Source organism: Apteryx rowi, unplaced genomic scaffold, assembly GCF_003343035.1.
Source record: "Apteryx rowi isolate R43461 unplaced genomic scaffold, aptRow1 scaffold_1140, whole genome shotgun sequence".
NCBI classification, from domain to species: Eukaryota; Metazoa; Chordata; class Aves; order Apterygiformes; family Apterygidae; genus Apteryx; species Apteryx rowi.
This window is the reverse complement of record NW_020447354.1, coordinates 2363-30195: the sequence shown is the minus strand read 5'-3', so window position 1 is coordinate 30195 and position 27833 is coordinate 2363. Positions and strand designations below refer to the sequence as shown.

At 36.1% G+C, this 27833-nt stretch overlaps 1 protein-coding gene across 1 annotated transcript in view; it reads right to left on the bottom strand.

Annotated features, from left to right (window-relative positions):
• The window catches only part of LOC112972565 (unconventional myosin-VI), a gene marked incomplete at its 5' end in the record, with an annotated part of 45064 nt that extends 17647 nt beyond the window's left edge, over window positions 1–27417 (bottom strand). Inside the window, 16 exons of the mRNA XM_026079230.1 lie at window positions 1498–1658; window positions 6199–6277; window positions 6677–6885; window positions 8334–8484; window positions 9362–9452; window positions 10256–10385; window positions 11346–11423; window positions 11551–11681; window positions 13781–13874; window positions 15481–15519; window positions 19162–19335; window positions 21467–21562; window positions 22669–22796; window positions 25429–25501; window positions 26049–26140; window positions 27260–27417. Of these exons, the coding sequence (XP_025935015.1) occupies window positions 1498–1658; window positions 6199–6277; window positions 6677–6885; window positions 8334–8484; window positions 9362–9452; window positions 10256–10385; window positions 11346–11423; window positions 11551–11681; window positions 13781–13874; window positions 15481–15519; window positions 19162–19335; window positions 21467–21562; window positions 22669–22796; window positions 25429–25501; window positions 26049–26140; window positions 27260–27417 (1884 nt within the window). The remainder of the gene's footprint in view (window positions 1–1497; window positions 1659–6198; window positions 6278–6676; window positions 6886–8333; window positions 8485–9361; window positions 9453–10255; window positions 10386–11345; window positions 11424–11550; window positions 11682–13780; window positions 13875–15480; window positions 15520–19161; window positions 19336–21466; window positions 21563–22668; window positions 22797–25428; window positions 25502–26048; window positions 26141–27259) is intronic.
• Window positions 27418–27833: the final 416 nt, after the last annotated feature.

Below are 27833 nucleotides of genomic sequence, written 5' to 3'. Positions count from 1 at the left end.
GAGATAATATGATAGCTATTGTATGATAAACAAGAGCAAAAACACTGATAATTTTAGCAGCAGTGTTTACAAATTAATATGGTACATGACACAAAAATTACCTAGGTATGTCATACAGAGATGCAGTTATTAAAAAAGTACGCATCTAAATAAAATTCTGAGTAGCAAACAGAGAATATTTAAGAGCTTGAATCATGTGGAAACACTCATTTATGAAGGGCTTTTGCATCATCTAACAAGCCAATGGCACAATCATGTTGGTAAGCCCCTAAAAACAATCTGATCAGTAAATACTATTTTTTTTTACATTCATGCCAAATTCTCAACTAAGCTTTTCACAATATTCCTGCAGCACTCTTGATACAGGAAGTCAAAAGCCCTGATTCACTTTTCATTGAACCCCAATTAATGTATGGAGCCTTTAGAAACTGCCCAGGTGGGACAGTGAAACTTCATTAAACCACATGTGTATTTACAAGTATAAGTGTGTGTGTGTGTGTGTGTGTGTGTGTATACACGCGCACCTGTGTGTTTAATATATAAATATACACATATTATATAAATCTTGATCATACTTGAACTAAGTAATCTGAAATCAGAACTACTCATATAAAAACAAAAGAAAACTCCTTTTTGTGAGCTTATAACTGCCAAAAAACATAAATATCTTTCTGTGTTAGCACCTAAGGAGAACTGCATTAAGAACATATCCTAAAAATAACTTCTGGGGAGAAACAAAGGCACACCACCACACAGTCAGAATATGCATCAATTATATGTATATTTGCTGGCTATAGAGCTTCTGTGGATTCACCCTTTAAACATAAAGGGGTCATGCTTTGCAGGCAATATGGATCTGCACACCAAAAGTCAAGCACTGACTCATTGGAAAGTTCAAACAAAACAACAACAGAAAATATTTAAGAAAATGCTTAATTTTCAAGCCCATAGCCTTTCTGCGTTATAAAAACTTACCAGTCAGGATAGGGAAATAAATATTATTTCTGCCTTAAAAGAGGGCATCTTAGTTGAAAATAAATAAATTGGTAATATACAACTGCAATCATCAAGTATTAGAAAGGCTACATTTTATTCCTGCTAACCACTGAAAAAATTCCGGCCCCTACTTTAAATGGGTCATAAAATCGTAATTCAAATCAGTTGCCATCCTCACCAGGATTCAAGAAGAGAAAAAGAAACGGACTGAGGTTTTGTTTTTTTCAACATGATGCTTTCCCACAGAACTGGAGTCATATTCACATATATCTAAATTACTGATGTAGCAAGATGCACAATGGAAAAACTATTTCTCAGCAGAAACAAGCAGTTTTTAACAAATTTGACAAGTTAATTTGAAAAAAATATTCTAATATGTTAACTTGAAAGGTTTTTTTAGTTAATACATAAACACATAAAACAAACGAGAGCTTAGTATTCTCAAGAGAAATCAGCTAAGGAAAAGAAAAAGCAGAGATTTAAAAGTATTAAGCCCCATACCTCCGCAATCCTAAATCAAGCTGTGCCTCATCACTGATGAGTTCTGCCTCAGTCTGGGCAATTCTCATTGCAAGTTCACGATCACGACGTTCCTGTTCAAGGACTGCTTGGTGCTGGGTTTCTTCTTCACGTTCTCTAGCTAGCTGAGCCTCAATTTCAGCCTGTTTTATAAAACCAAAACTTTAATCTTATCCAATCAAAAACAAAATGTTACTTAAGCAAATGGTTAGAAAGATGTGCAAAAAAGTACATTTATAGCTTACATGCCAAATTTACAAAATTAAAAAAGTAACAGGAATAGTTCTTAAATTGATTCAAGAAAAATACAAGAGCTACAGATTGCATCTTGCTTCTCATAGTTTATCAGATGATTAGAACTCATCACTTGAATTACTTACTCAAATTAAAATGTCAATCAATCACTCCTATATAAAAAACACATCACGTTTTTCCTCAACTATTTTACTAATCATGAAAATTAGATTTGAGAAATCTTTAGAATTAATAAAACTCAGATGACACACAGCAGTATGGTTAGTCCTCCATAGCCCTAACACAGTATTTCCTTTGTATTCTGCATTTGGCATTTATAGGACCTAGCAATAAGTATTATTTTGCATATAGGTCTGTGGTTCATTTTGAAAGGGGATCAGGATGAACGCTTTAGACCTGATCTGTCCCCAAATTTAAGTAAACGGCAAAATTCTGACTTACTGCAGTGAGGAAACAATCCAGATATGTTGCCTCTGCAGAGCAAAGCCACAATTCCGCCTTACCATCATTATTTAACAAAGAAGGGTCTTGCACACACAACAAGTAAAATTTGAGCATTCAATGCAAACTTCTGAAAGTCATACATGCCAACTTTAAGCAATGCCTTTCTTGGTGCCCAAAAGTCAACAAAACAAAGCCACTCCCACTGGTCATCGTGAATTTGCATCAGCAAAGCAATGCAGTAACACCAGAGACTTTCTCTGTGAAGCCTAGATTAGCTAATAGTATCAACCACCAAAAGGAGAGATAATGAATAACTGTATGTAGAACTGTATGTAGAACTGTATGTAGAACTGTATGTAGAACTGTATGTAGAACTGTATGTAGAACTGTATGTAGAACTGTATGTAGAAGAAAGAAATGCCCTACAGAATTACATATCTGCTTTTTATCCAGAATGCAGTAAGTGTTTCTAAGTAAAAGTGTAATTACATCCTGCACTGCAGATATGCACATTTCAGAAACAAAGAAATATAAATAAAAGCTAGCCTTAAAAATGCATATAGGACTGGCAGACCAAGTTTTTAAAACTTCTGGTAGTAGTCCATCTTCTTTCCTCAGCAGACACAGTTTAATCCATTTAAACTGTTCCTGAATGAAAACTTCTATGAATTTCTCCCAAAATACTAGGAACTTCTGAAATAGTCTCTGAACAATGATTTGAAGACTAGCAGCTAACTTTTTATACCTAATTTCTATAAACTGATGTTGCTTACTATCGTGACACAGGTGATAGACACGGTAACACAAGAAAGATCCATTTTTGGTCAAAGTTAGGATATAACCTCTAAGTTAGTTCCAGCCACTTAATTCGTAACAAGGGTACAAAAACCAACTTGGAAACTCAGGAAATACAATCTTTAGGACTTGATTAAATCATGGTACAGGGAGGGCATCATTTAGGGCTTGCAAGCAATCTTCATTGATTTTTACAGACACTATGCCTAACCACATAGTTACAACCAAAATACTTCATTGCTTTTAGATTCAGAATACAGAGAGCTCATTTTTCATACACAATAAATGCTCCTCTCTCTTCCTCTACTTTCCTTTCAGCCCAAGCCCACTGCAGCCTAGGTTAAAGGTTATTTCTCTACACTAAACAGGTACTTCCTCATCTTGAAACATTTGCACTAGAAACTGAGCAAAATTGAATCACTTGAAGGTATTTCAATTAAAATAATTTCCATATTCTTCATGGCGGTATCATGATTAGTCATGATCATATAGCATATGAAGTATTATCAGAAGCTTAATTCATATGACTCTGTGCAATACCACTCTGGACAGAAAACTGCAAAATATGTGAGTTTTAGCAACACCTCCCCAAATCAAAACACTGAACAGAGACCTAAATGACAAATGTTTCTTTTTCATTGAAAATATTTAGTTAACACCTCCTGTTCCTAAAAATTATTCCTTTATTTACCAGTTCAACTTACTACAATAGCCTAATTTCCATCACAAATCTAGTATGATCCCACTCTACAAATGTTTTCCTTGATGCATGTAGTGCAATTGGGCTCACAACAATTCCATCACCCTCAACACCCAGCTTCAATATAAGTTATCAGAAAGAATAAGAAATGGGCTCTGAAAGATCATCTCCAGGTCGGATTGTATCTCCATTTCTTTTTCATCTCAGTTCTATTACAGCCTTCCATATCACTTTATTTTTATGTTGTGGAAGCTCTTCAACTCTACTAAATGCCTTTAAATCCAGGATTGAGCTCTTAATCACAGAATCACAGATGGTTGAGGCTGGAAAGAATCTCTGGAGATCATTTAGCACAATCCCTACTCAAAGCAGGATCAGCTAGAGAGCACTGCACAACACCATGTCCAGTCAGGTTTTGAGTATCTTCAAGGACAGAGACGCCACAACCTCTCTGGGCAACCATTCCAGTGTTCAATCACCCTCACAATAAAAATGTTTCTTCTTATATTTAAATGTGTTTTCCAGTATTTCAATTTGTGCCCATTGCCTCTCATCCTGTCACTGGGCATGCCTGAGAAAAAAGTCTGGCTTCATCTTCTTTACTTCYCTCCCATTAGGTATTTATACACATCAGTGAGATCCCCCCTGAGCAAGCTTTTCTCCAACATAAACAGTCCCAAGTTCTACCAGTGTCCCCTTCTATCTCAGACGTTCCAGTCCCTTAATCATCTTCATGGTCCTTTGGAGGAATTGCTCCAGTATGTCCATGTCCCTCTTATACCGGGGAGCCCTAAACTTGACACAGCACTCCAGATGTGGCCTCACCGGTAACAATTACAGGGGAAGAATCACCTCTGTCAACCTGCTGGCAATGTTCTTCCTTATGCACCACTGGCCTTCTTGGCTTCAAAGACACACTGCCGGCTCATGTCCAACTGGTTGTCCACCAGGACTCCCAGGGCCTTTTCTGCAAAGCTGCTCTCCAGCTGGTCAGCCTTTAGCCTGTACTGGTGCACAGGGTTTTTCCTACCCGGGGGCAGGTATCTGCACTTCCCTTTGTTGAACTTCATGGGATCCTTGCCAGCCCGCTTCTCCAGTCTGTCACAATCCCTCTGAATGACAGCTCAACCATCTAGTGTATCAGCCACTCTTCCCAGTTTTGTATCATCTGCAAGCTTGCTGAGGTGGCACTCTGTCCCATCATCTAGGTCATTAGCAAAGATGCGAGTACTGGACCCAGCATCAACCCCTGAGTGGCTGGCCTCTAGCTGGACTTCGCGCTGCTCATCGCAATCCTTTTAGCCCAACAGTTCAGCCCATTTTCAGCCTGCCTCACTGCCCACTTATCTAGCCCATACTTTCATCAGTTTGTCTACAAGGATGTTATGGGAGACAGTGTCAAAAGCCTTGCTAAAGTTAAGGTAAACAACATCCACTGCTCTCCCCTCATCCACCAGCCAGTTATCTCTTCATAGAGGACTATCAGGTTTGTCAGGCATGATCTCCCCTTCATAAATCCATGCTGACTATTCCCAAACACCTTCTTGACCTTCCCATGTTTGAAAATGGTTTCCAGGGAGATTCACTCCATCACCTCCCCAGGGACTGAGGTGAGGCTGATCGGCCTGCAGTTCCCTGGATCCTCCTCCTTGCCCTTCAGGAAGACAGTCTTCCAGTCCTCAGGAACCTCTCCCAACCACCATAACCTTTCAAAGATAATTGAGARTGGCCTTGTAATGACACCAGGCAGCTCCCTCAGCACTCAGGGGTGCATCCCGTCAGGTCTTGTGGACTTGTGTATGTCCAGTGTGTTTACATGTTCCCTCACCTGATCCTCCTCCACTGAAGGTAACTCTTCCTTGCTTCACACTTTCCCACAGGTCCCAGGGACCTGGGATTCCTACAGACTGGTCTTACCAGTAAAGACTGAGGCAAAAAAAAAAAAAAAAAAAAAAAAAAAAAAAAAAAAAAATTTTTTTTTTTTTTTTTTTACAATGTTACTTTACTTGTCCCTTTATTTTCTTTACCTTTAACACCATAGGATGCCAAACAGTGATTTCTAAAATGTCTGATTTTGCTGTTTATTCCTACTCAGTCATGTCAACAAATACTGCCAAAAGAATTTTCAGGAACATTAATACTTTCTTAAATTACCTTTTGGCCCCTTCTCTCTTGTGTCTCAGACAAAATATACAACCTTGATACAGATAACTGTCCAGCTCCTGTCAACAGGCCTCTCATTCACACACACATCCCTTCTTATCTGACAACAGAATTTACTTAACATAGTTTTTCTATTTTTGTAGTTACAATTAAATAAAATTACATAGTACTATTTCTAGATAGATTATATTAAACATGCCAAATACAACACTGCCATATGATTTTGAGACCCACTTATAAAATGAAGCTATTAGACTCAGTAGTTTCAGGTGGAAAATGTTAAGTTGTGGAAAAGATTTTTTTGGAAAGCACAGTTAAAACATTACCTGAATATGCTTTTCTTCCTCTTCCCTCTTTTTCCTCTCTTCCTCTTCCTGTTTTCTCTTTGCCTCAATCTCAGATTTCCTATTACAAGAGCAGGGGAGGAAAGGGGGAAGATGAAAAAACTTTCAGTAATTATATTATGATGCAAGTGAACATGAAATAAGAAAGCATCTTCCACAAAATTAAATAGTAACCCAGAAGTCAGTACAGTCCTTATGACAAGGCACTATGTGTAAAGTCAAGAAACTTTCCAAGTCTGACTGTATTCCCAGTTGCTTCATATCTTCTCTTCCATACTCTCTTCTGACTATACCTACAATATAAACCCTTATGAAAAAATGTTTTTTACACAGTGCATAGCACACCAGGAGTACAATCTGTATTATTCTCTTTTGGYACAGGAATATTAAACACAAGCTGATTAAAATGCCTTTCCTATTCGCTTCTCATTCCAAAAGTAGCAACTTATTCAACACTAACAAACGTCTTTCCTCTTCTTCCTTCCTTCGGCGTTGCTCCTCCTCTTCACGTCTCTTTCTTTCTTTTTCCATTTCCTCCTGGATGCGTCGCAGCCTCTCTGCTTCTTCCTCTTGCTGTTTCTTTTCCTGTAGTGCACTCAGAAGATGCTCAGAGCTTCTAACTAGAGCATCATATTCTTTCTGTATCTGTTCTCTTGTCATTATAGTGGTCTGCAAAATGAAATAGTAAGAAGGGATAATATTCCTTTAAGTTTGTACTTCATCTTTAAAAATTATATGAAGTGCTACGAAAGCACTGAGCACTGTAACTAAAATATATATATGAGGGAGCGGGGGAAGAGGAACCTTAAGCAAGTCCTTCATTTCCTTTCTAAAATCCTGCGGATACATTACTTTCTTCTTTCATTTAAAGCCATAGAAAGCAGTCTCCATTTTTGTCACTGACACTGGACAGGACTTCACTTTAAAACCTGCCTTCACTTTTGAAACCTGCCGTTTTTAAGCAACAGAAATTAATCCTTACCATTCTGAGAACTAGGAGCTTCCTATGTGCATTCTGTGTCATGTCCTTAGCTTCTGTAGTGGTTACTTAACAGTTCCACCTTATATATGGTAGCACAGAATAGTTTTAGATCTCTTATTATGCTAGCACCCATGGTAAAAATATTGGGCCACAATACAAAACATTTAAAAATATTTAAAAAATGAGTAGCAAATAACATGATGAAAATATTTAATAAAGCAATACCCTTTGTTACATATATTTTCAAATCTCACTGACAGATATAACAATTTCATTTTCTGTTTTCCTTTACTCTTCGTGCTGAGGCGTACAAAGAAAAAAAAAAGACAATAAGCACGTGTGACATGGGGTGTTTGGTGACCTTTTTTGAGGCTATCTCATACTAATAGTCAACTTGCCTTATTTCTATTAGAGAAGGGAGCTATAAATTTTAACTGCTTTAAAACCCAGCACATTATCTTATTATTAGCTACCATCTTTTCAACAAGAGATTTTAAATAGCAAAATCTGAATACAGTACACTAGAGAAGGTTATAATATGGCCTAGAACATAAAACTCAACACACTAAAATCCTTCTACCATTAATAAATTTCAGTATGCTTTCATTTTGCCTCTGTGCTCTTGTGATAAGGGATCAAGAACTATGGACCTCAAAGCAAATTCAGCAAGCTGAACTCTCTTTACTACCAGCTCTGAAAAAAAAAAAAAAAAGAGACATAACCAGAATATGAATCTCACCACTATGTTTGTTGTTTAATGTTTGTAAGTTTCAGCCCTGATTAATTTAAAATACTGCCAATACGCATCACTAAGAATAAAGGCAACAACCAAATTATTAACACCACAGCCTCACAATGTCACCACACATTGAAACATAGATGTATGCCCCCAATTTCATGATTCATTTCAGCTACATTCACAAATAACTTTAAATAGGATTTAGAAGTGCCCAGTGCCTCTGAAAAATGAGACCTCTGACATAAATGTCTACAGGAAGCCATTTAAATACAAAATCTTTGTCCAAAGTACTTCCTATTAAAAAGAAAAAAAAAGAAATAATGTTGGCCTTCTATTTGAGATTAAGTTTTAAGAGATTTCAGTAATAAGAAGCCATTTCTCTGGTTAATATCATACCTTAATTTTGGTCATTGAAGCATCAATAGAATATTCCAGCTCCTTGACCTGCTTGCTTGTCTCTGCCTTCCCCTCCTTCAGAGCACTTACTACTTCATTAAACTTATCAAGTCTCTTTTTCAGTGTACGCACTTTTACCAGACCATCAATGCTGTGAATGGAAGACAGTTTATTGTATCTTCAGATTATTTTACAATTATGATTTTACAATGGGGTCATTAGACCCCATAGAAAATAAAAGTCTGGGGAAAGAGAGTCCAGAAAAGCTTGCAGCTTCTTAAAGAAACAATACTGAAGGCCAAATTATAACTCTACAGAGGCAGTTTAGAAAGAAAGAAATCACTGAACAGGAATTCAGAAAAAACAACATACAAAAAGTAGAAACTAAATCAAATCATTAAAGATGAGCATAGAAGAACAGCATAAACATTTAGGGAAATGATCAGAAACACTAAGGTACAAAATGAAATGTAACTATCAAAGGATGTAAAAGAAAACATTTTATAAGAACCCCAGTAATGAAGAACAAAGAGTGTTGGGTCTCTATCAAAGAACAATAATGTCAGGAGTGCTTAATGGCCAAAGTTTTTTCCATCAGTATTCCATACAATCAGATTAAAGCTAACGGAGTTACTTAACTTCAAGAGGAAAAGAGAGACAGAGAGAGAGAACACACAATTATTGCTCAGATGTGGAAGAAAGGAGGCCTACAGAGGAAAGTGAGAATGAGTAAAGGACAAAAAGTCCTGAATCACATATGGAAAGACTCAGCTCTGTTCTTAGGAACCCTTAGTTATCACTGGAGAATTCTACAAACAAGTTAAACATCTCTTAGGAAAGGTTCAGATTTACTTGATTCATCCTTGGGAAAGAGAGGTGGAAGGCAGCACCCCTCAAAGCCCCTTTCACTCATACATCATTCTATGACTTTGTATACATTTAGTTAAGCATAGTAAATCTCTTATTTACGTTCAGAAGAAACTATTTTAAAAACAGACATTTTCTTCAATCAAGGAATAACCTCTTACCGTGGTTTGTGCTTTCTCTTGCAAAGCCACATTCGAATAGTCTTTTGTATTTTAATGCAGGCACTGGCTCGATATTTTATCTTGTTTTTCACTGTAACACACAAAAGACTGACTGAGTCTCAATGGTTTGAACAATTTAACAGAACTCCTATATTTCCTCTATTACTCACACACTTGATAGGCTCAAACTTGTATGTAGACGATACGTGCTTAAGAGCTAGGTCCATTAAGTCACAGTAGACAACAGAATTCAGTCTTGAGTTAGGCATACAGGCATCTTTAATGAACCACCTCACCAGTACCAAACTATTCCACACTGCCTTGCTCCTACTCAGCACAGTGAGCAGAGCAGGCTGAGCATTTAGAAAGCATGTATCAGTAGTGACTGGCACTCTCCAATCCGCAGTAACTCCTGGAATGGAGACATTTGCCCCATGATTCATATCAGTGCTTCTGAATGTGCTGTTACTGCCTGGATGTTAATAATCTCTGTGCAGGCAATTCCCCGAAGCTCAACTAAATGACTCTATATTGTCAGCTCAGAGCTGAAACTGCTGCTCTTTCCTGCCAACGTCGAGGTGCCTCCCCAAGACCTTTAATCGGTAGCTATTTCAGCGCAAGTGTTTACCAGGGCTTCAGGAAGCATCTAAGCAGCCTGGACACAGGAGGTTGGAAAATACAGCCCACCACATCACCACTTTTACAAACCTCTGCTTTAAGCCCTCCTATATTTACCTAACACAAACTATGAGAAATCTCACCAGTCTTGAAAGGAACTACTCAGAATTTACCATGTCAGCATCTGTTATATATGACCACGGCCACATTTCAAGATGATGGTAACTGCTTTGCTATACTGCTAACAAACATTTTATTAAAATATAAAATACATACATTTAATCACTGAGAGAGAACACCACTGAACTTTTTTCCAGCGACTGCAGATAAGCCAGTGATTGACTCGTTTAACTAGCTCTGCTAAATGATCCGGATCCGACTTCATTATCTGATCAAACTCTGCAAACTAAGTACAAAACCAGTTTTACAAATGAGGAGAACAGAAAGTGTTAGACATTATTTAAGAGCAAGTTGAGTAAAATATATGTAATGTAAACAGAACACTGAACTGTACATTACCATTATATCCACTCAATTAATTCAAGACAAGAAGGTATGTATCTGGCATAACTTTAGTTATAACTTTGATGATAACAGAAATGACTTATTTTTTAATTGATGTGAAATGCTTAAGATTTTGAATAACCCAACCATTTACTAATCATTAAAAATAAAAATGTATAGACAATATTTTAAGGAATGATTTGGTACTCTACTTCCTAAATAATTGCTCTGAAGTTCCATAACTTTAAGATACCTCAAATTCTGCATTTGGTGAAAAATTAAAGCCCTGAAAACATTGCTCAACTTTTTAAATCTTCATATAAGAGTCTAACTAAAGGCAAACTCTTCTGAAAATCCTGCATTTCCACTTACGGATAATTATGACAGTTAAGACACTGTTCTGTGCCTATGATGAAGGTTCCTTTCCAGTCACAACAGCTCCCTACTTCTTCTTCTTTCTCTGTCCTAGCAACAGCAGTGCTCATGATCATAGGAAGAGCTTTCAGCTATAAATACCTTTTAGTGGAAAGTGTTTATTTCTTTCCTCTGACTTGCTCTTTTTAGTAGTCCTAAATAGATTTCTAAGTGACTTGTAGAACATGGGGGAAACTTGTGAAATACAAAGCCACAAATATTGCTTCAGAAATACAGCACTTCTAGCAACAAAACTATGAAGACAGTTATGATTTTTTTTCCATAGAAAATGATCAATATTTACAAAAGACTCTGAGCAACATCACCTAAGTTGGTCCTACTTTAAGCAAAGTGTTGACCAAATGACCTTCAGAGGTCCCTTCCAATGTCAATTATTCTTTGATTCACATTCATGAGCTCCAAATGGAAAAAGAAAGAGACACATTACCTTGCCAGGTCTAAAAAACACCTTGGTTAACCCAAATTTGTAATCATTTTCATTCAATCCTAAGGCTTTAAATAGTGCCTGAAACAAAGAAAAAAAAACAAATTTGGCTTATCTTTCTCCTCCAAAAAACATAAAAGACAAAAAATACACACAAATATATTTTCTGCCCTTGATGGTATGGCAGAAGAATTAATTTCTAACTTACCTTGCAAAAGAGCCTAGGATCCAATCGAGCCAATTTTTCAGGCAAGTATTTCTTGTACATATTATATAGTTCATGAAATGATGCTCGTGAAGGGAAACCGCCTTGCATTAAGTCCAAAACAGACACCATTCCTATATTCATAGGAACACACACACAAAAGTTGGTACTAGTAAAATGTAAATAAAGCAATGATTTTTATGATAACCAGTAGTTCACGACAAAGCCTCACAAACATTGTTCAGAATCCAATCCATAAAGTTCATCACAGATTAGACCAAGCCTCTAGCATTTCTTGATCATGTGATCACTCACAAAGAGTTACGAACAGGTGAGAGAGGTCCATTATGACTTTCTCCCTATTTAGACAGGTAAGTAACACCCAAACATGAAGAGCATTTTTTTTCCCAGTCATTCTGCTAAATATTTTTTTCTTTTTAGCAGACTTGAGATTTTGCAATTCTGTCTTAAAAAAGGAAAAACCATGTCCAGTATGGCTCTCCTTTTTATCGCGTCAATATTTGTGAGATGCGGTACAGATGCAGTGCCTGATACAAGTGCACTTTTAGAACATTTTGTGTACTTGCAGTACTAGATGTCAGTTGGAAAGATGTAATTTTAATTCCYCAAACAGTGCTTCTACATTTCAGCTATAACTAGGGCATCAGTAGAGCACAAAGTCAGGAAATGGTTCAAATTACTTCAAGAAGCACAGACCATGCTAGGTTTTGCCCATTCCTCTACATAGCTCCAGCAACAGATTTTGTACATCAGTTTCTAAGTTTACTGTTAACTCATGGTTGCCGTCTCTAACCTTCATAATTTGCAGACTTGTTTTTAATGATTTGATTTGTTTCCACTAAGTCTTTCTTAAAAAATATATATATATATGCACATACATATATATATAGTATTAATTCTTACTTTTTTAACATTATATATCTTTTTTTTTTTTTTTACTAGATTGAACTTCATTTACTGTTGCTAAAGTAGCACACACAGAAAAGTAAACTTGTAAGATTATTATAAAACATTACAATTGTTACAGTGGAAAATAAAAGAAGTTCATTTCTTACTTTCTCCTCTCTTTGACATGCCAAATGCTATTAACCTGAAGAAACCTACTACTAATAATGTTAATGGAATCCTAATTGCCAAAAAGTTGTTAAGCATTTGTGATTATAACGTGATATGATAAATACATGGTGGCTTGCCAAAACACCAGCTGCAAAACCTGGAAATGTCTCTTGACTTCCAAAAGTGAAAAAAGTAAACACAAGTTACCAAAAGGACAAGAATACTAGAAGGAAAAACATAGGAAGGGAAAAAAATAAATATCAAAATATGTTGGTGAATAAGCACCGTATGAAGAATGACGTGACACAATACCAACAAGCATTCTAACAACCTAGCAAGCTATTCAGGCTGCTGCTCAGTGGGGCAAAAAAAGACTGCTAATACTTGTCCTTTAAAATAAAGCTATAAAATTTGAAAGCACCTAGCATTTCAAGAACAGCGAAAATGTAGCCTCACATTACCACTGTAGTACACAAAACAACAGGAAAGACTATGCGGAAATGCCATTGTTGGAAGCTTAGATCCAAATCAAATTAACAGTGGTATAAAGTAATTTTTAAAAAGTAAAATGGGACTTATTTGATTCTGTTATAGAAGGAAATGGAAGAAAACAGATTTGTTTCAACAATTAGATACCCCAGCTAATACTGACTGTCTCTAAATGCACAAGTGAGTTTCTAACACTTCAATTGCCGCAGGAATTCAAAGGAATTCTGTTGTTCTGGACTGAGCTGCTGCCCCAGCAACATTGTGGGCAAAACACTGAGACATGGATTCAGCTCCAGATTAAGAAATCTAAATTTAAGTACCAATACATGGCTCCTTATTGTGTCTATACTCTCATTAAAATCAATTCAGAAATGGTTGATGGAGATTAAAGCAACTCTGCTTGCAAATAAGAGGTCTTATGGCTGTTCATATGAATCACTTCCTAGGCTGCATTAACTAAATCTCTTTTGACTAAAATGGGAGCCTCAGTTACTGAGAATCGAAATTAGTTAGTGCTTGAAAGACATAAATAACTGACCTTCTAGAAAGCAACAGTTCAAGTTAGGAAACATACTGTTTCCATTTCACATATTTCAAATTTAGGTCAATCTACAAAGCTCGAAATAATAAATGGGGGGGGAGGGGGGATATCAGATGCATACATTACCTGAACACTGAAGCTGAGAGAGGATCTGTCCCCCTTCAAAATGGTGACTTGTCATCTTTAAATTGGGTTTGATGCAGCGAATAAAACTAGACCCCTATTGTCAAAAGGGCAAGTTAGCAGAATCTATATATTTTTAAACCTCCTGAAATTACTTCAGTAATTCTTAAATAACTGTTAAGAAAAAAGTAAAATAACAGATTTCTAAAAAGAGAAAATTTGACATCATTTTTCTTGTTAGAGCCAGTTTGCATTCTAATTTTGTCTTGACATAACTGATCTCAATGCTTAAGCTATTAATTGGAACCTCAACTTTTGAGTTTTCACTCAACTCCTCTTCTTACCATTAAAACAATCTAATTATGATGTACAGCTCTAGTTTCTACTACACTCATCATCTTCACAGCCACATCAGCTAAATATCTCAGTCCTCCAGAGTTCACATCACAGGGGACATCCTTCCAACCTCCTGACGCTGGAATCATGGCAGTTAAACTTGACTTTTCTTCTAACTGACTTTTTCCAGTTTCCTTTGCCTCATGGCTTCACTTTCCCTTCCTCCATTTGTTGTTCCAACCTGCTCTTCTCTTATCACCATATATACTTTCTTTACAATTTCAGCCACTGCTTTCTCTGATTATTTCACAATCCCTCTTTAAGGGAGGACTTTTTTTTTTTTAATCATCATCTAGTTACTCAGTTTTTCCTATAATAGGCAGCTAATGAAATCCTATCCTATATACAAAAACAAAACTGGGACTAAGAAAACATAATTCTACTCCTGGTTTGAATGTTTTGAGAGTGTTTTGTACCCATTCTCTCCCCTTGGAGTCAGAAAGGGCCTGCCAAAGACAGCTCTATATTAATGATACATCTCTAACCATTGGTTAGCTAAACTCAGAGTGGCCACACTCCTTTTCGTTGGACTGACTCTCAGTTTCAKGCTGTTCTGAGGTGAAGGACATTATCTCCCTTTCAGACCAGCCTCACAAGTACAGCGAGGTCTGAATGCTGGCTACATTCCGGCACCTGTCCCATTCATTTGGCAGGTTTTTTTTCTGCCAGAGCATAATCTCTGAGAGAAATAACAAGAATGTATTCTCACAAATGCATCTTCTAAAATAAATAAATAAATAAATAAATGATTAGCTGAATTACAGGGAGAATTCCACAAGCTATCAAATCATATCAGCTAAATGAGTAAATACTCATTCGGTAGAATCAGGCTCTTTGACCATCTGTGCATCTGCAGCCTATCACAAAAAGGAGTTAAAACATCTTAGTTTAAACTACCTTATGGAATGTGAAAACAGAAGTTATTAATATATTGCCTATCTTACTTTTAAATAAAACTCTAAATCTTCTGCAGATTAGTCATCAATGATAAGCAGTGAAAGGAAGAAAGTGAAACTAACAGAAAAGGAGATTGCAGCCTGGATAGATTTAAGTAGAATACAATATTGTTTACTTAAAACCGCGTAACTTTTGTTCAACAACAAAATTTTCAGTTTTTTCCCCCCCAAAAAATTAACTCAATATTCATTAGCTGCACAGCAAGACACTTCACATAACTGCAGACTCTGAAGTTATTTTTTATCACTAGACATCTACTTTAAGCGAAATTGTTGAGATAACTGATTAGAATTTATGTGAGAAGCACTGGAAAGAGAAAATGATGAACCTGCATCTGTATTTATACTTACAGTACTGTGAAGCTTCTCAAGAAGCAAATTTAACTGAGTCTGCAAAAGAAAACAGGTATTTCAAAAGACTGACATAGAATAACTTACCATGATAACTACAAAAGCAGACACACAGTACAGTGATATAGCATTACCGCATGCATGTTTATTGTTAGTAGATCAGACAGAACTGATAAATCAAATGTTCACAAATCTTTAACAGGCAAAATCATGCAAGAGTGCATGAATGATCCTGAGGAAACAGCTTGTGTTGAATTTAACAACAATACCATGTGTATGACTGAAATTTGGCTATCAAAAAAAGTGCAAACCCATTTGGGAAAATAAAGGAAATAATGTCCATATAAAAAAGTTACTAAGGAAGTGAGACTGACCAGCAATGATACAAAAAATACATTAAAATTTTGAAAACCCAAATTTAACCTATAACAAATATATACCTATATGTTAAATAATTCACACAGATAACAGATATGTTCAGCTTCCTTTACAGATCACTTCAATCTTTCGATGTTTTTTGTTGCTGTTGAAGCTGTGTTGCACTGTTGGCTTGAAAGTTTGAGTCAAAATTTTAGTAGATGAATCTGTATTATCAAATTCTTTTTTTTAATTCCAAACTCTCCTTTGATGAGAAATTCAACAGACTAGTCTTAATTTTAAACTACATTTATTCAGGCTGGATTTAAACAAATTGTGATGACAAAAGACCTTATGATTTTTTGGGGAAAGGGTATAAGATCACTAGAGACTTAGGGCTATGAGGGGAAGAGGGTTAGTTGCTCTTGAATGTATTTTGGGAGGGACTTAAATATTCCAGAACCAGATCAAATACAAGAGTTATACTTCTACTTTACAGATGTGCCTGTTGTACCCATACAGATTACTGTCATGACAGTCTTTCTAGTTTACTCACAAAATTAAGAATGTGGATTGATCTAAGACAGAATTCTAAACATCTTAATATATTCCTCATTTTCTGTATTGGAAGCAGATCAAAGGGATCTGACTTTTGTCTATATTTTTGTGACCAGATCTTTCAATTACCTTGAATCCCAGAAGCTGGATTTGTACCAGCAGATACGCTTCACCTAGAGCTGCCAGTCTTGCTTCCAGTGGATAAAAATGTGTTTTTTATTTTTCATGTATATGGTTAGAAAGAGGGAGGGAGTGCCACAAGAGACATGATAAACACTGATAACCTCCTGCTCAGTTCTCACAGACAAATACTTTAATATCTACTTTGCATATAATCTTCATGTTTCCTTAAATTTGTGATGCTTCATTTTGGAAGGGACAGCCTAATTTCCATCATCAAAATATAGTTCTGGCTAGAGCAAAAATACCCCTCCTTATATCCCCTGGATGCCCACAATTTGACAAGAAATAAGCCAGAGTCACTAACTAGTTTCAATAATGAAATGATCATATAAATAAGGCATATTGCTAAAACTACTGCTGTTCTGAATTATCGCAATTTAATCCATCATTACCATATTAAGGTAAAATTACCCCCCAAATCCTTGAGTAGATGTGATAAATTAGTTCATCATTTTCTCAACTTGTTTATGTGAATTAATTTTAATTAGTTATAAGGAAAGGATGTAATTAGAGGAATTCAAGACTGGCTTATATACTGATACATTGAGAATTCTTATTCTTAAAGAGATGAAACTTCTACACAGATAAGAGAACATATTTTGATGCCATCTGAAGTGAAATTTTCAAGGCTATTAGTGTTCATCAGTAGTATGTGCTTTGTCTGGGAAGGGAACACTAAATGAATTATTGGAAGTAACACATACATTCAAAATGCCATGAAAGTTGAAAACATTTAAAGAATTATAGATTGGTGGGCCAGATCCAAAAAGGACTTTAGTCATGTTCTAGGTGCAGAGGTGAACACTGAAGCCCAAAAGGCAATTCAGAAAGTCTCCCACTCAGTTGCTGTTTAACTTAAACACTTTCCTTTTTACTTCAACCCCCTTTGGACAACAGTATCCATTCACCTGTCCATAGCAACTGGATGGGGGGTGCTAAATCCAAAAGGAATTGAGAACCCAGATGGAACAAAGTGGAAATCATCTCACAGGTCCTGCAGTTGCTTGCATTTTGAAAATGCGGTTATAAAAACAATGCACAATATCCCAGCTTCCCTTACAACAGACATATCATGGTTGCAGGTCTTGTTCAGAAGGTAGGATATCTGTATGACTTCTGCTCATGCATTTTATATTAAACCAATGGCTACAGGATAATTCTACAACAACTGAATAATAAGGAGAAGGAGGAAAGAATCCCGAAAGCAAAACTCAGAGAAAAGGTTGCCCAATTCCCAGTAAAGACCAAAACCACTACATTATATCTCCCTTATACTCCTCCTGGCCCCGTTAAAACTTTATTTTTTGCTACATAACAGCTCAGCTCCAGAAGGGAATGAGGGAGATCACCTCTGACAGATTAGCCAATAGCTTGTTGCTAAGGGAAATATACTGGAGATAAAACACTGAATAGAGTATAGAAACGAAGCAGAACACAGCTGCTATATATAAAGCAAGTGTTGGTACCATACCCTTCCTTTTCTTCTAGCCTCTGCGTTTTTAGAGAACCATTCTACTCACTAAGCCACCGGATAAGATTTTGAAAGAAGAAATCTCTCTCACAGTCCTGATTCAGGCATGTAACCTTGAGATGGAGCAGGAATGGAGAAAGAGTCTGTTGCTATTAGCCACTCTGCCTGTGTTTTTTTGGATTGTCCTGCTTTCCCCATGGACTGCAAAAGTTGTCTAGGAACATGATTTGGGGTTTTAGGTGCCTTAGCTAAGGTAGCAAACCAAAAATGTTGCAGCACCTGATTTGAAGGCATCTAAATCCTTCATTGGATCTGGCCCAGATGCGTTGAGAAGAACTCTTGCTGGAATTGCAGCAACTCTATCAATAATAAGTCCATGAGATTGAAAAATTTACCTGCAGCCCATGGTTGTGCCTGCTTTTCCTCTCACAATTCCCCTATAGTTCTCTTTTCTAGCCATCCTAAGCTGGAATAGTCCAGCTAAAATAAAACTGCTGAATGAGAAAAGGATGCAGAAAACAATTGGAGAAGACAGGGTTTGAAGGTCAGCTTTACAACAAGCAGAAGAAAGGAGAAAATGAGGAAAAGCATGAGATTCAGGTATTGAGAAAGGAATTGTTCAGCACAATGAATATACTTCTGTGAAAGCAATTACTATCTTAACAATATTTTAAAAGGAGAAGTACAGTGGTTAGGTTAGCTGTCGAATTTTGAGAATGGCAAACTGTAGTCCAGTTGATGCATCTCCTACAGCACACAATTAAGACAGGATGGAAGAACACTTTTTGTCACATACAGAATCCCTCAGAGGCCACAGAAGCCAGATTTAGACCAGGAGTTTAGACCTTCAGAATAAAGGTTTCCTTGTGTCCTTGCAAAATTACAACTTCTGAATTACTGCATAATCTCTACAAGGACTATTTTCAAATGTCTTTTTGACAGAAATGGGTAGCATTTAACTTGAATACACTGATTTCTTACGCTTCAAAGAATTTTCTTTGTATGAATCTCAAGTTACCACTAGTTCTCCCATCCTTAGGTTCTACTTATTTCAGATAACTTATGAGTGGCATATTTTAGAAGAAAATGGATTCTTTGCTGTACTGTCTTACCTTGAATTTGTTTCCCACACTGATGAAACTAAGTTTTCCTGCTTTTTGTTTGGGATCCTTGTTGTTGTTAGTGTTAGATTCAAATAGCTGTCGAACGAACTTGTCCTTGGACTCGCATATAAGAGATTCAAGGGACATGTGCAAAGCATCATTATTTTTCTCCACAAACTGCGTCTGAAAAGACAACCCAAGAAATAATAGCACATTTGTTTCACAACCCTAAGTAGTTATGTCTTAAAGAAAATTGAAAGAAAAACAAAATTACATGCTTAACTCAAAATCAGCTAGAATTGTGGAATAAATATTTGTATATTATTTCAAATGACTTTTCAGCAGGACACGCAAAACACTAATGACAACAGAGAGAAAAGATATTCTTAAATTTGAAGGATGTTGATGGAATCATGAGACTCAAGGCAAGGTCTAGTGCCTTTTAAGAAATCAGTTGTGCTTTTGCCAATGATTATACTCCCCATCTCCGCTTCCAGCTCTCAACACCTCGTCACTTGGGAGTTCTGGGAAGCTTAATTCTTCATCACTCATAAAATCATTTAAGATTTGCTGTGAAACAAGAACTAGCCTGCACACTAACTGGTGCATCTAGAGTTTTGGCAAATGAAATGAAAAATGAACAGTTATTTCAGTAGTACTGTTATATTATGACTGTTTAAGGGCAGCTGGTATAATAAAAGATATTATCCCCTTCCTACAAACCATACCTCTCTGGTTTATTTAAATCAGCTAACTTTTAAAAAGTCAGTAGCAAAGCATTAAACTGAACTCCAGAGATCAAGAAACCTATATCCAATTTCACGCAACAAAATTCTTAATAGTTTTTGGTGCAACTTTCATAGTGATTTGGGCATCTATGAACATTTATGAAATTAATTTGAACAAGAAAAATACAAATTTGCCAATACATCCCATAAAAAGCTTCAGTGCTGATAGGAATGAAAGAACAAAGGCCTACAAAATTTACTTGGACTGTGAGAACACAAGACTGGAATACGAATGCAGCCACGTGAGCGTCCTCACCACAAAGCAGATTGTGAGAGTTGTCACGACAACAAATGCAGTGACAGAGAAGGAGAAAGAAAGAACTGGTAAGGTACAAGGCAGCTGCGGTCCAGAAATTGTTCAGCCTAAGCTAAGTAAGTCACGCTGAGGGGCAGGATAAATTAACTGAAGCATATTAGTATAGCTTCTGGATCAAAGCTGCCTCATATCTGATTGGTTCTGAGAGCAGAGCTTGTGCGCGCATCTCTGACTTGTCAGGTATCGTGAAGGCATTATTGATGTATCCTGATGAGGTACACAGTTTAACACAGAGCACTTAGAACAATTCTTCTAATGCTTCTTTCTAATTGTAAGTCTTCTAATTGTATTTATTATTTTGATATTGACTCGTGTTACCTCAAAAATCACTTAGGCAGCACACAGACCTCAATTTTCTTAACTGTAAAATGATGTACACAGTGTACCTACTTCAAAACAGCATAGGAACCATTATCATTCTTAGAGTATTTTGAAGAAAGTAAGAAAGTACTGTGAAAGTCCCCATTTTCAAATGATAAAAACCAGCTTTGGAAATAGCTTGTCTTTTACACACTGGAGTTAGAGACGAGAACAACAAAGCATTAGGGACCTTCCCCCCTCCCCCCAACTCTTATTTTCAGCTATTCATATTTAATGCATAATTTTTAAAAAATTGTTTTAGTTACTGGTTTAGGACATTTCAATGTTTTCGTATGATGAATAGTCATATAAAAGTGCAAGAATCCAGAACGTATTTCAGGGTGACAATTTCAGATATTTCATATCCTTACATGAATAATTCTATTGTAAGCAGCAATGGAAAATACTAAAAAAAAAAAAATGTGATTTTTTAACATAAAAATAAACAGTTGTGGAGAAGTATGCTTCTGAAAGTTACTGTTAAGTGCAACACTTACATCATATGGTGCACTCCTTTCCCCAAGATGCAAACTTCTGTTGACRTAAGATTTTGCAGCAGACCATGAAATCAATATATTTAATATTGACACCATTACCTAAATATAGATTTGTAACAAGCACTTGTATAAGATACGTCTCAACAGAACAGTCTGTAATTTGAGAAGTTAAAGTAAAATGTCAGTTCTGTCATGAATCACAAAATTTAGATTCAAAGCTAAAATACAAATCATCTCTTGAATTTCTCTTTGGATGAAAAAGTACTTTATTTGTAGCCTCTAAACTCAAAAAATAAGATACTATAAAGCATAATAAAACTAGCTGACTTGATTTTGTTGTTAAGTAAAATTACCGTCTCATAGCATACTGCTCCTGCAAAATGCCGGATAATAAAGCCTTCATCATCTCTGATATTTCTGTGAACAGCCAATTTAGACTTTCTCGGAATCTGTAATTAAAAAGTAAAATTACAAAGAAGAATTACATTGAACAGTGAGGAGAAGTTACTGCTGGGACAACACCATGTTTCTGCCAGGAGTACTAGGTGTTAAAAATGACACTTCTTGCTGTATAATTGTGATGACCACCACCATTTCAGTTCAAAACAAGATATTAAAAACAAAAACAAACACTATTTTCATTCCCATTCATACCCTTAGGTACCTCAAATCTGAATGAGCCTCAAATTCAAAATAAAACTCACCAAGACTGCTGAGACCAGATGGTTGAATCTCCCCCCATTTATTCAATAATTTTTATTCCATTCATTCCCTAGCTGACTACAGGCTGATGCATAATGTTGTCATAGGATTTGGGAATAGAAGTTTAAAATACAGGTTTGGATGGTATCTTTACCATCTTTATCTTTAAAAGGCAACCAGCTAGCTGATCATACATATACTGGGAAGAATGTTTCATTGCACAGGAATCTAGTTAAGCAGCTTAGGTGGAAATTTATGAAAGGTAAAAGTGGATAACTTTTATTTTGGCTCCCTTTGTTTGCATTTTTTCAGCAGGGAATTAAAATTCATATATTTTTGCAATTCAGCAGAAGTCATGTACATAAATAGCCATGGTTTGCATCAGTCTTCCACAGAGTGCTGTACGTTAAAGAACTAACAACAAAAAAGTTTTCCTGGTGTGTTCCTCATTTTCATCTGAAGTGCCAGCTAGACACTTCATGCCAGTTAGATATTCTCCAAAACAAGCAATACTGGAAAGGAACAACAAAATAGTTCATTCGATACAAAATAATCTAAATTGTGGTTTTATTTTCTTTATGCATTATGTGCTAATAAACATCAAGAACAGATGAAGACAGACGACAGCACTTTCAGCAGGATATTAGAATGTCTACAAGACTTAACAAGCCTTCAGTGAACTTTTCAACAAACCTTATGTCTAAACTTGTTCTTGACAAAACAATACAAATTGTGGAAACTGATGCAATTTGGGATATCTTAGAAAAGGTTTTCATTAAATTGAAGTGTTACTATCAAATGTTCCGAGAACTCATTTTTATTAGAACAACACAGACAACATAAATAAACTTACAGAGAGTCTGAAATGGTCCTTGTGTTTTTGGTGCACAACTGAAGTAAAATGCTGGTCACTTGGTTGGGGAAGACGATTTTCTTCATCCAAAATATCCAGTACACCTATTAATTTTGCTTCAATCAAATCTATTTGTAAAAGCAAAACAAAACAAAAAAACAATGTTTACAAAAATTCAATTAATAATCACATATCAGATCATGAACATCACAAGTTTAAAATGCTACTGAACTGGTTTTGTGTAATTGTATCCAGGTGAAGCTGTTAGCATAAGGAACAAAGTCACCGTAAACTACTTTTACCTACTGGAATTGCTGATTTAATCAATATTCTATACACATTATCAGAAGTTCCAACTTTAACACAAGAAACACAAATACTGAACCTTTTGGGTCCTTTCATGGCCAGTCATCTAACTCCCAAAAGATGCCTAAATGTTTTTGTGGTATGGGCATAGGTCTTTATGGGATAATTGCTTATACTGATTTTTTTTTTTTAAGCTTTTCATCCATGTTTTGCCACATGTTGAATCTAAAAGCACAAAAAGGCTCATACTTTCTTTCACAGCAGGACCCAAGGGAAAAAACAAAAGGCATTTTATTTTAAGAAAGATGGATCAGACCTGAGCATAATGTGCTAATTTCAAAACTTTTTACAAGAGTATTGTTTTGATTTTTCACGTACAAACACAAAAGCACTTGAAAGCTGACGCAGAAATTTATGCTCTGGAAATTATCAGACACATATGCATTTTGCAGCTTTTAAAGACTTTGCCATATCACCTAAGAAGTTGTTCTTTAAGAGGAATTTTTATTACCCATTTTTTTATGAGGAAAGGAAAAAATGACTAATATTTGTACTGCAGCAGTGTCTATGAGCTCATATAATAGATCTTATAATATGAGGCTATAAAACACAAGACAACACTGATCCAAAGAATTTATGCTTATAAAATTGGAATAATTCATTTTATTGATATATTTTATGCATATAGTGTATATTAAATGATATTATGACGAATAAAATAAATATAAAATGAATTTAGCTTCAGAGATTATTTCTATTTCATCAAAACATGCTAATTACTATCTTTAAAATTCTTCCATAGCATTAAAAAAATTTTCATGTCAACATAATACACCTCTCTCTAGTGACGGTTAACACTTTTATGTGTTCACTGCTATTGCTGGTCTGGCCCAACACCTTAAATAAAAAAGAAAAAAAAAATGAAAATGTTGTTTTCCACAGATTTCTCACTCGCTCCAAGAGGAAGTAGAAAATCATTTTTTCCTAACTATGCAAAAAGAGAATTAAGGCACAAATGGTGGGGTGAAGTTAGGCAAGAATTTTATTAGCTTATCTAAGAATAAGTCATACTACGTAGAAATGTGTGAAATCTGTAGTGCAGTGTCGTATGTTGGCTAGAATAGCAAAAGGGGTCATGACTGGGTGACAGAGCATCTCTGCTGCCACTGTTCTTAGGTCAACTGCCCAAACCACTTCTGTGGCTAGTGGATGACTCTATGGCAACAATTTCAACAACCTGAAAGAGGGCAAAAAACAAATCATGACCCATTTTCCTCCTAAGAGTAAGACCTATTTTTTCAAACAGGCATCAGAGAAAATGCTTTTGGTTCTCAGATATGTTTCAAAACAAACACGCATGAGAGAAAAAAGTTTTGTTTTATTTTTGTTTTTTTAAATGGGAACATGACAGTCTCTGAGCTATCACAATATTTTGGGGAATAGGGTCATACAGCCATTATCAAACCACCAGATGAGATACAGTTTGMATTCATAAAAGTCACATATTTACTGTTGCTACGCTTTTGTTCCCTCCTCCAGGCGCCTTCCTACTGCTTTTTCTCAAGATGGCCAATAGTTTTGCTTGACACATGTTGTCTTTAGTTAACTCAAAAGGTAGTAACTGCACAGTCCTACCTGACAAAGCGAAAACTTCTTGAGCAGAGCTACAGAAACTCAGAAGAACCTGACATTTTGCAACAGATGTTGCACTCTCTCACTGTGAGTCCTCTACGCAGAATTACACCAGCTACTACAGGCAAACTGCTGTAAATGTGAAAGCACAATCCGTTCTGTTCACAATACAGCAAGTGGAGAACACAAGCTGAGAGTAGAAAAAAAAATCGTAAGCCTTTGATATATCAATCTGTGCAAATCTAAAACCAACAGTAAAACCTACAACCTTTTGTCTATACTTTTTTCCCCCCCTTTACTGATTGTCTCAAGTGTGTGTGTGCGTGGGGGGTGGGACTGCAATTCATGGGATTTTTCCCTGCCGAGACATCCTCAAACCCTTCTTTGCTTTTAATCGTTTCACACCACACACACACACACAAAAAAAMCCACTTTATTTATCCTATTTTGTGTGTTTTGATTAGTTTTCTTGGAAAATCCAAAAGAAATTCACAAGTCCCAACTGCAGTTACTACACACTGTAGGACAACATGGCTCCATTACCAACTGAAACTGTAACATTACAAATTTACACACACACACAAAGATGCAATATTCAGAACTTTGCTTTGGGATATAACAAGATCCCAATCTTGCGACTGCAAGTAAAAACAACCTCAAACAAACATATATACAAGAATAAGGTCTAAGGAAGAATTCACAAGGCTGCAACGGTCATTAGAAGCATAAAATTGCTAGTGCTACCTATGTTTCGTCTACTCTACTTTAAGGTTTGCACTCCCTGATATTAACAAACAGTTTGATATTTCAAGAAGTACATACCTATACAGTCCTGATTATCTACATAGTGCACTTCATTAACCCCCAGGCCTTCTTTCTGGTAAAGTTCTTGTTCCTGAACAAAAATGAATAATAATTGTGAAACAGAAAACACCACTCTCCATATGTTTTTTTTTTATCCACCAGAAAGGTTTTTTTTTCTTACTAAATATGAAGACATCATTGTTATATACAGCATGAATAAATATGTATTTTAAATTTCTCTGACACAGCTTATCATATTCCAGCTTCAATTCCTTAATTATATGCTCAATGAAAACACAGATGTAGATGTTCCTAACAGTTTTTCGATGCCTGATGTTAATGAAACATATCTGGAGTAGGACTTCTTGTTTGAATATGATTTAAAAAAAAGAAAAAGAAAAGAAAGAGACAGTGTGAACATGTGTGTGTGTGTGCGCGCGCACACACAAGAGAGTAAGTTTTGGTTGTCAAAAGGTCATACTCTTTTCTAGCTTAACCTGATCTCACACAGCAAAAAGACACAATTTGTCGACTGAAATTTTTAACCTGAGCAGAAAGAGCAATCTTACAGAAAATGCTATTTTACTAAAAAAAAAAAAAAAAACCAACACCCTCAGATATAACAAAATATAACATACCTCTTTCAGAATCCTTTCATTAAAAAACTGCTGCAGCTTTTCATTACAGTAGTTAATGCAGAATTGTTCAAAACTGTTGTGTTCAAAGTATTCTGAAAAACAGAAGTTAAAACTTCTGTGATAAACCAGTGTTCCAAGAGTTTATATTACACAGTAAGTGCGAAAAGCTTCAGAGTGTAAATATTTAAAGGTGTGCTCAGATCCATGTGTTTCATTCAATAAATAAAAGCTTTTACAAATTTTCAAGTTGCATATAAGAGAGTCTTGTAAAAACACTGAGGTAGATCCATATCTCTAACACAACAACAGTCAGTTACATCTGTTAGCAAATCTAACCGAGRTGCTACCATAAAATGACACTGTGTCAATACACAGTCATGCATCCGTGTTATGACAGGCTGGCACTTGACATCATAGCCCTAAGGACCCCAAAACCAAAGGTTCTCTTTTTACCGTTCTTGGACTACCTTCCTTAGCAGGGTTTCAGCACACGAGCAAACATGCCCTACTGTGAATCTTAAGGAGCCTAAGACTCCACCAGCTTTATGGGAATCATCAATGCCCACCACTTCCAGGAAGCAACCAGAAACCTGCAGTCCAGCTCTCTTACAGAAACATCCCCCAGGAATTTTAATTCAAAGACTTCGTTTGCTTGTCAATCAGTACGTGGAGATCTTCTTAGGACTGAATGAAAACAGTGTGCACATTCAACACCTTTCCTAATTTTACTAGGTGGCCACAGTAAGATTCTATGCAAAGAAAGTAGGCGTAAGCACTTCAGCCCCGCTTTTTTTAATCAACACAACATCAAGAAACAGATTCCTCAGAGTACTGAGTAACAGCTGCTACTGTTAAAACGAGTAGCAAACTTCTAGTGCTTCAAAACAGTATAGGAATGACCACAGGAGAAAAAGTAGCATCTGTCCAGGCACTGCAGGAATCACAAATCTTTACAGAGATGTCTAGTTTCATACTAACACTTCTGACTGCTAGGTCAGCAGCAGAAGCTCCAGACCTCCTCTGCATTCCCATATCTCAGGAAAAACAAGGCACTGTCTGCTCTCTGGATATCCTCCTCAGTACACATATCCCATCTCATGTACCACCACCAAAAACAAAACCCTACCACATTCTGTTTTAAAATTTATCACTGAATCTTTGGTGGCAATAATATCCAACTAGAAAAAAAGAATTTTTTGAAGTATACTTACCAAAACCAGCTATATCTAAAACGCCAATGAAGAAAGAAGAAGTCTCAAATGGAAAACACTGGTTTACCCTGTTTACTACATGGTCAAAGAGATGACTATACACCGTTTTAGCCAAGGCATCACGAGCGTTGTTTGCTTGTTCCACTTTCAAGGGTACCCTATAGAACAAAAATACAGATGTTAAGTTTCAAAATTCCTCACTCTAAAATACTTGAGATTAGGCCCTAAACTTAAAAAGAGCCTTTCCCATTCTTGTGAATTAGGACACAAAAACCTGAGCTCTGGACCCAGGTAGAAGTCTAATGTGGCAAGACTGTTTAACTACTCTACCTGTAAAAAGTAAGAATAATGTTTCACTATTCTCCCTAGCAGTGAGATGCAGATTATAGATCTAATAAACATGAATGAAATATCAGAACTATGTTGATGACAGACAGACAAAGACATCTAAAATACACATAGTCCCATCTACAAAAATATTTCAACGTTAGTTATGATCTGCCTAATTACAATAAAAGCTTAACAAATACAATAAAATTTCAGTTTTGCTCTGACAACCTTGACCTTATGTATT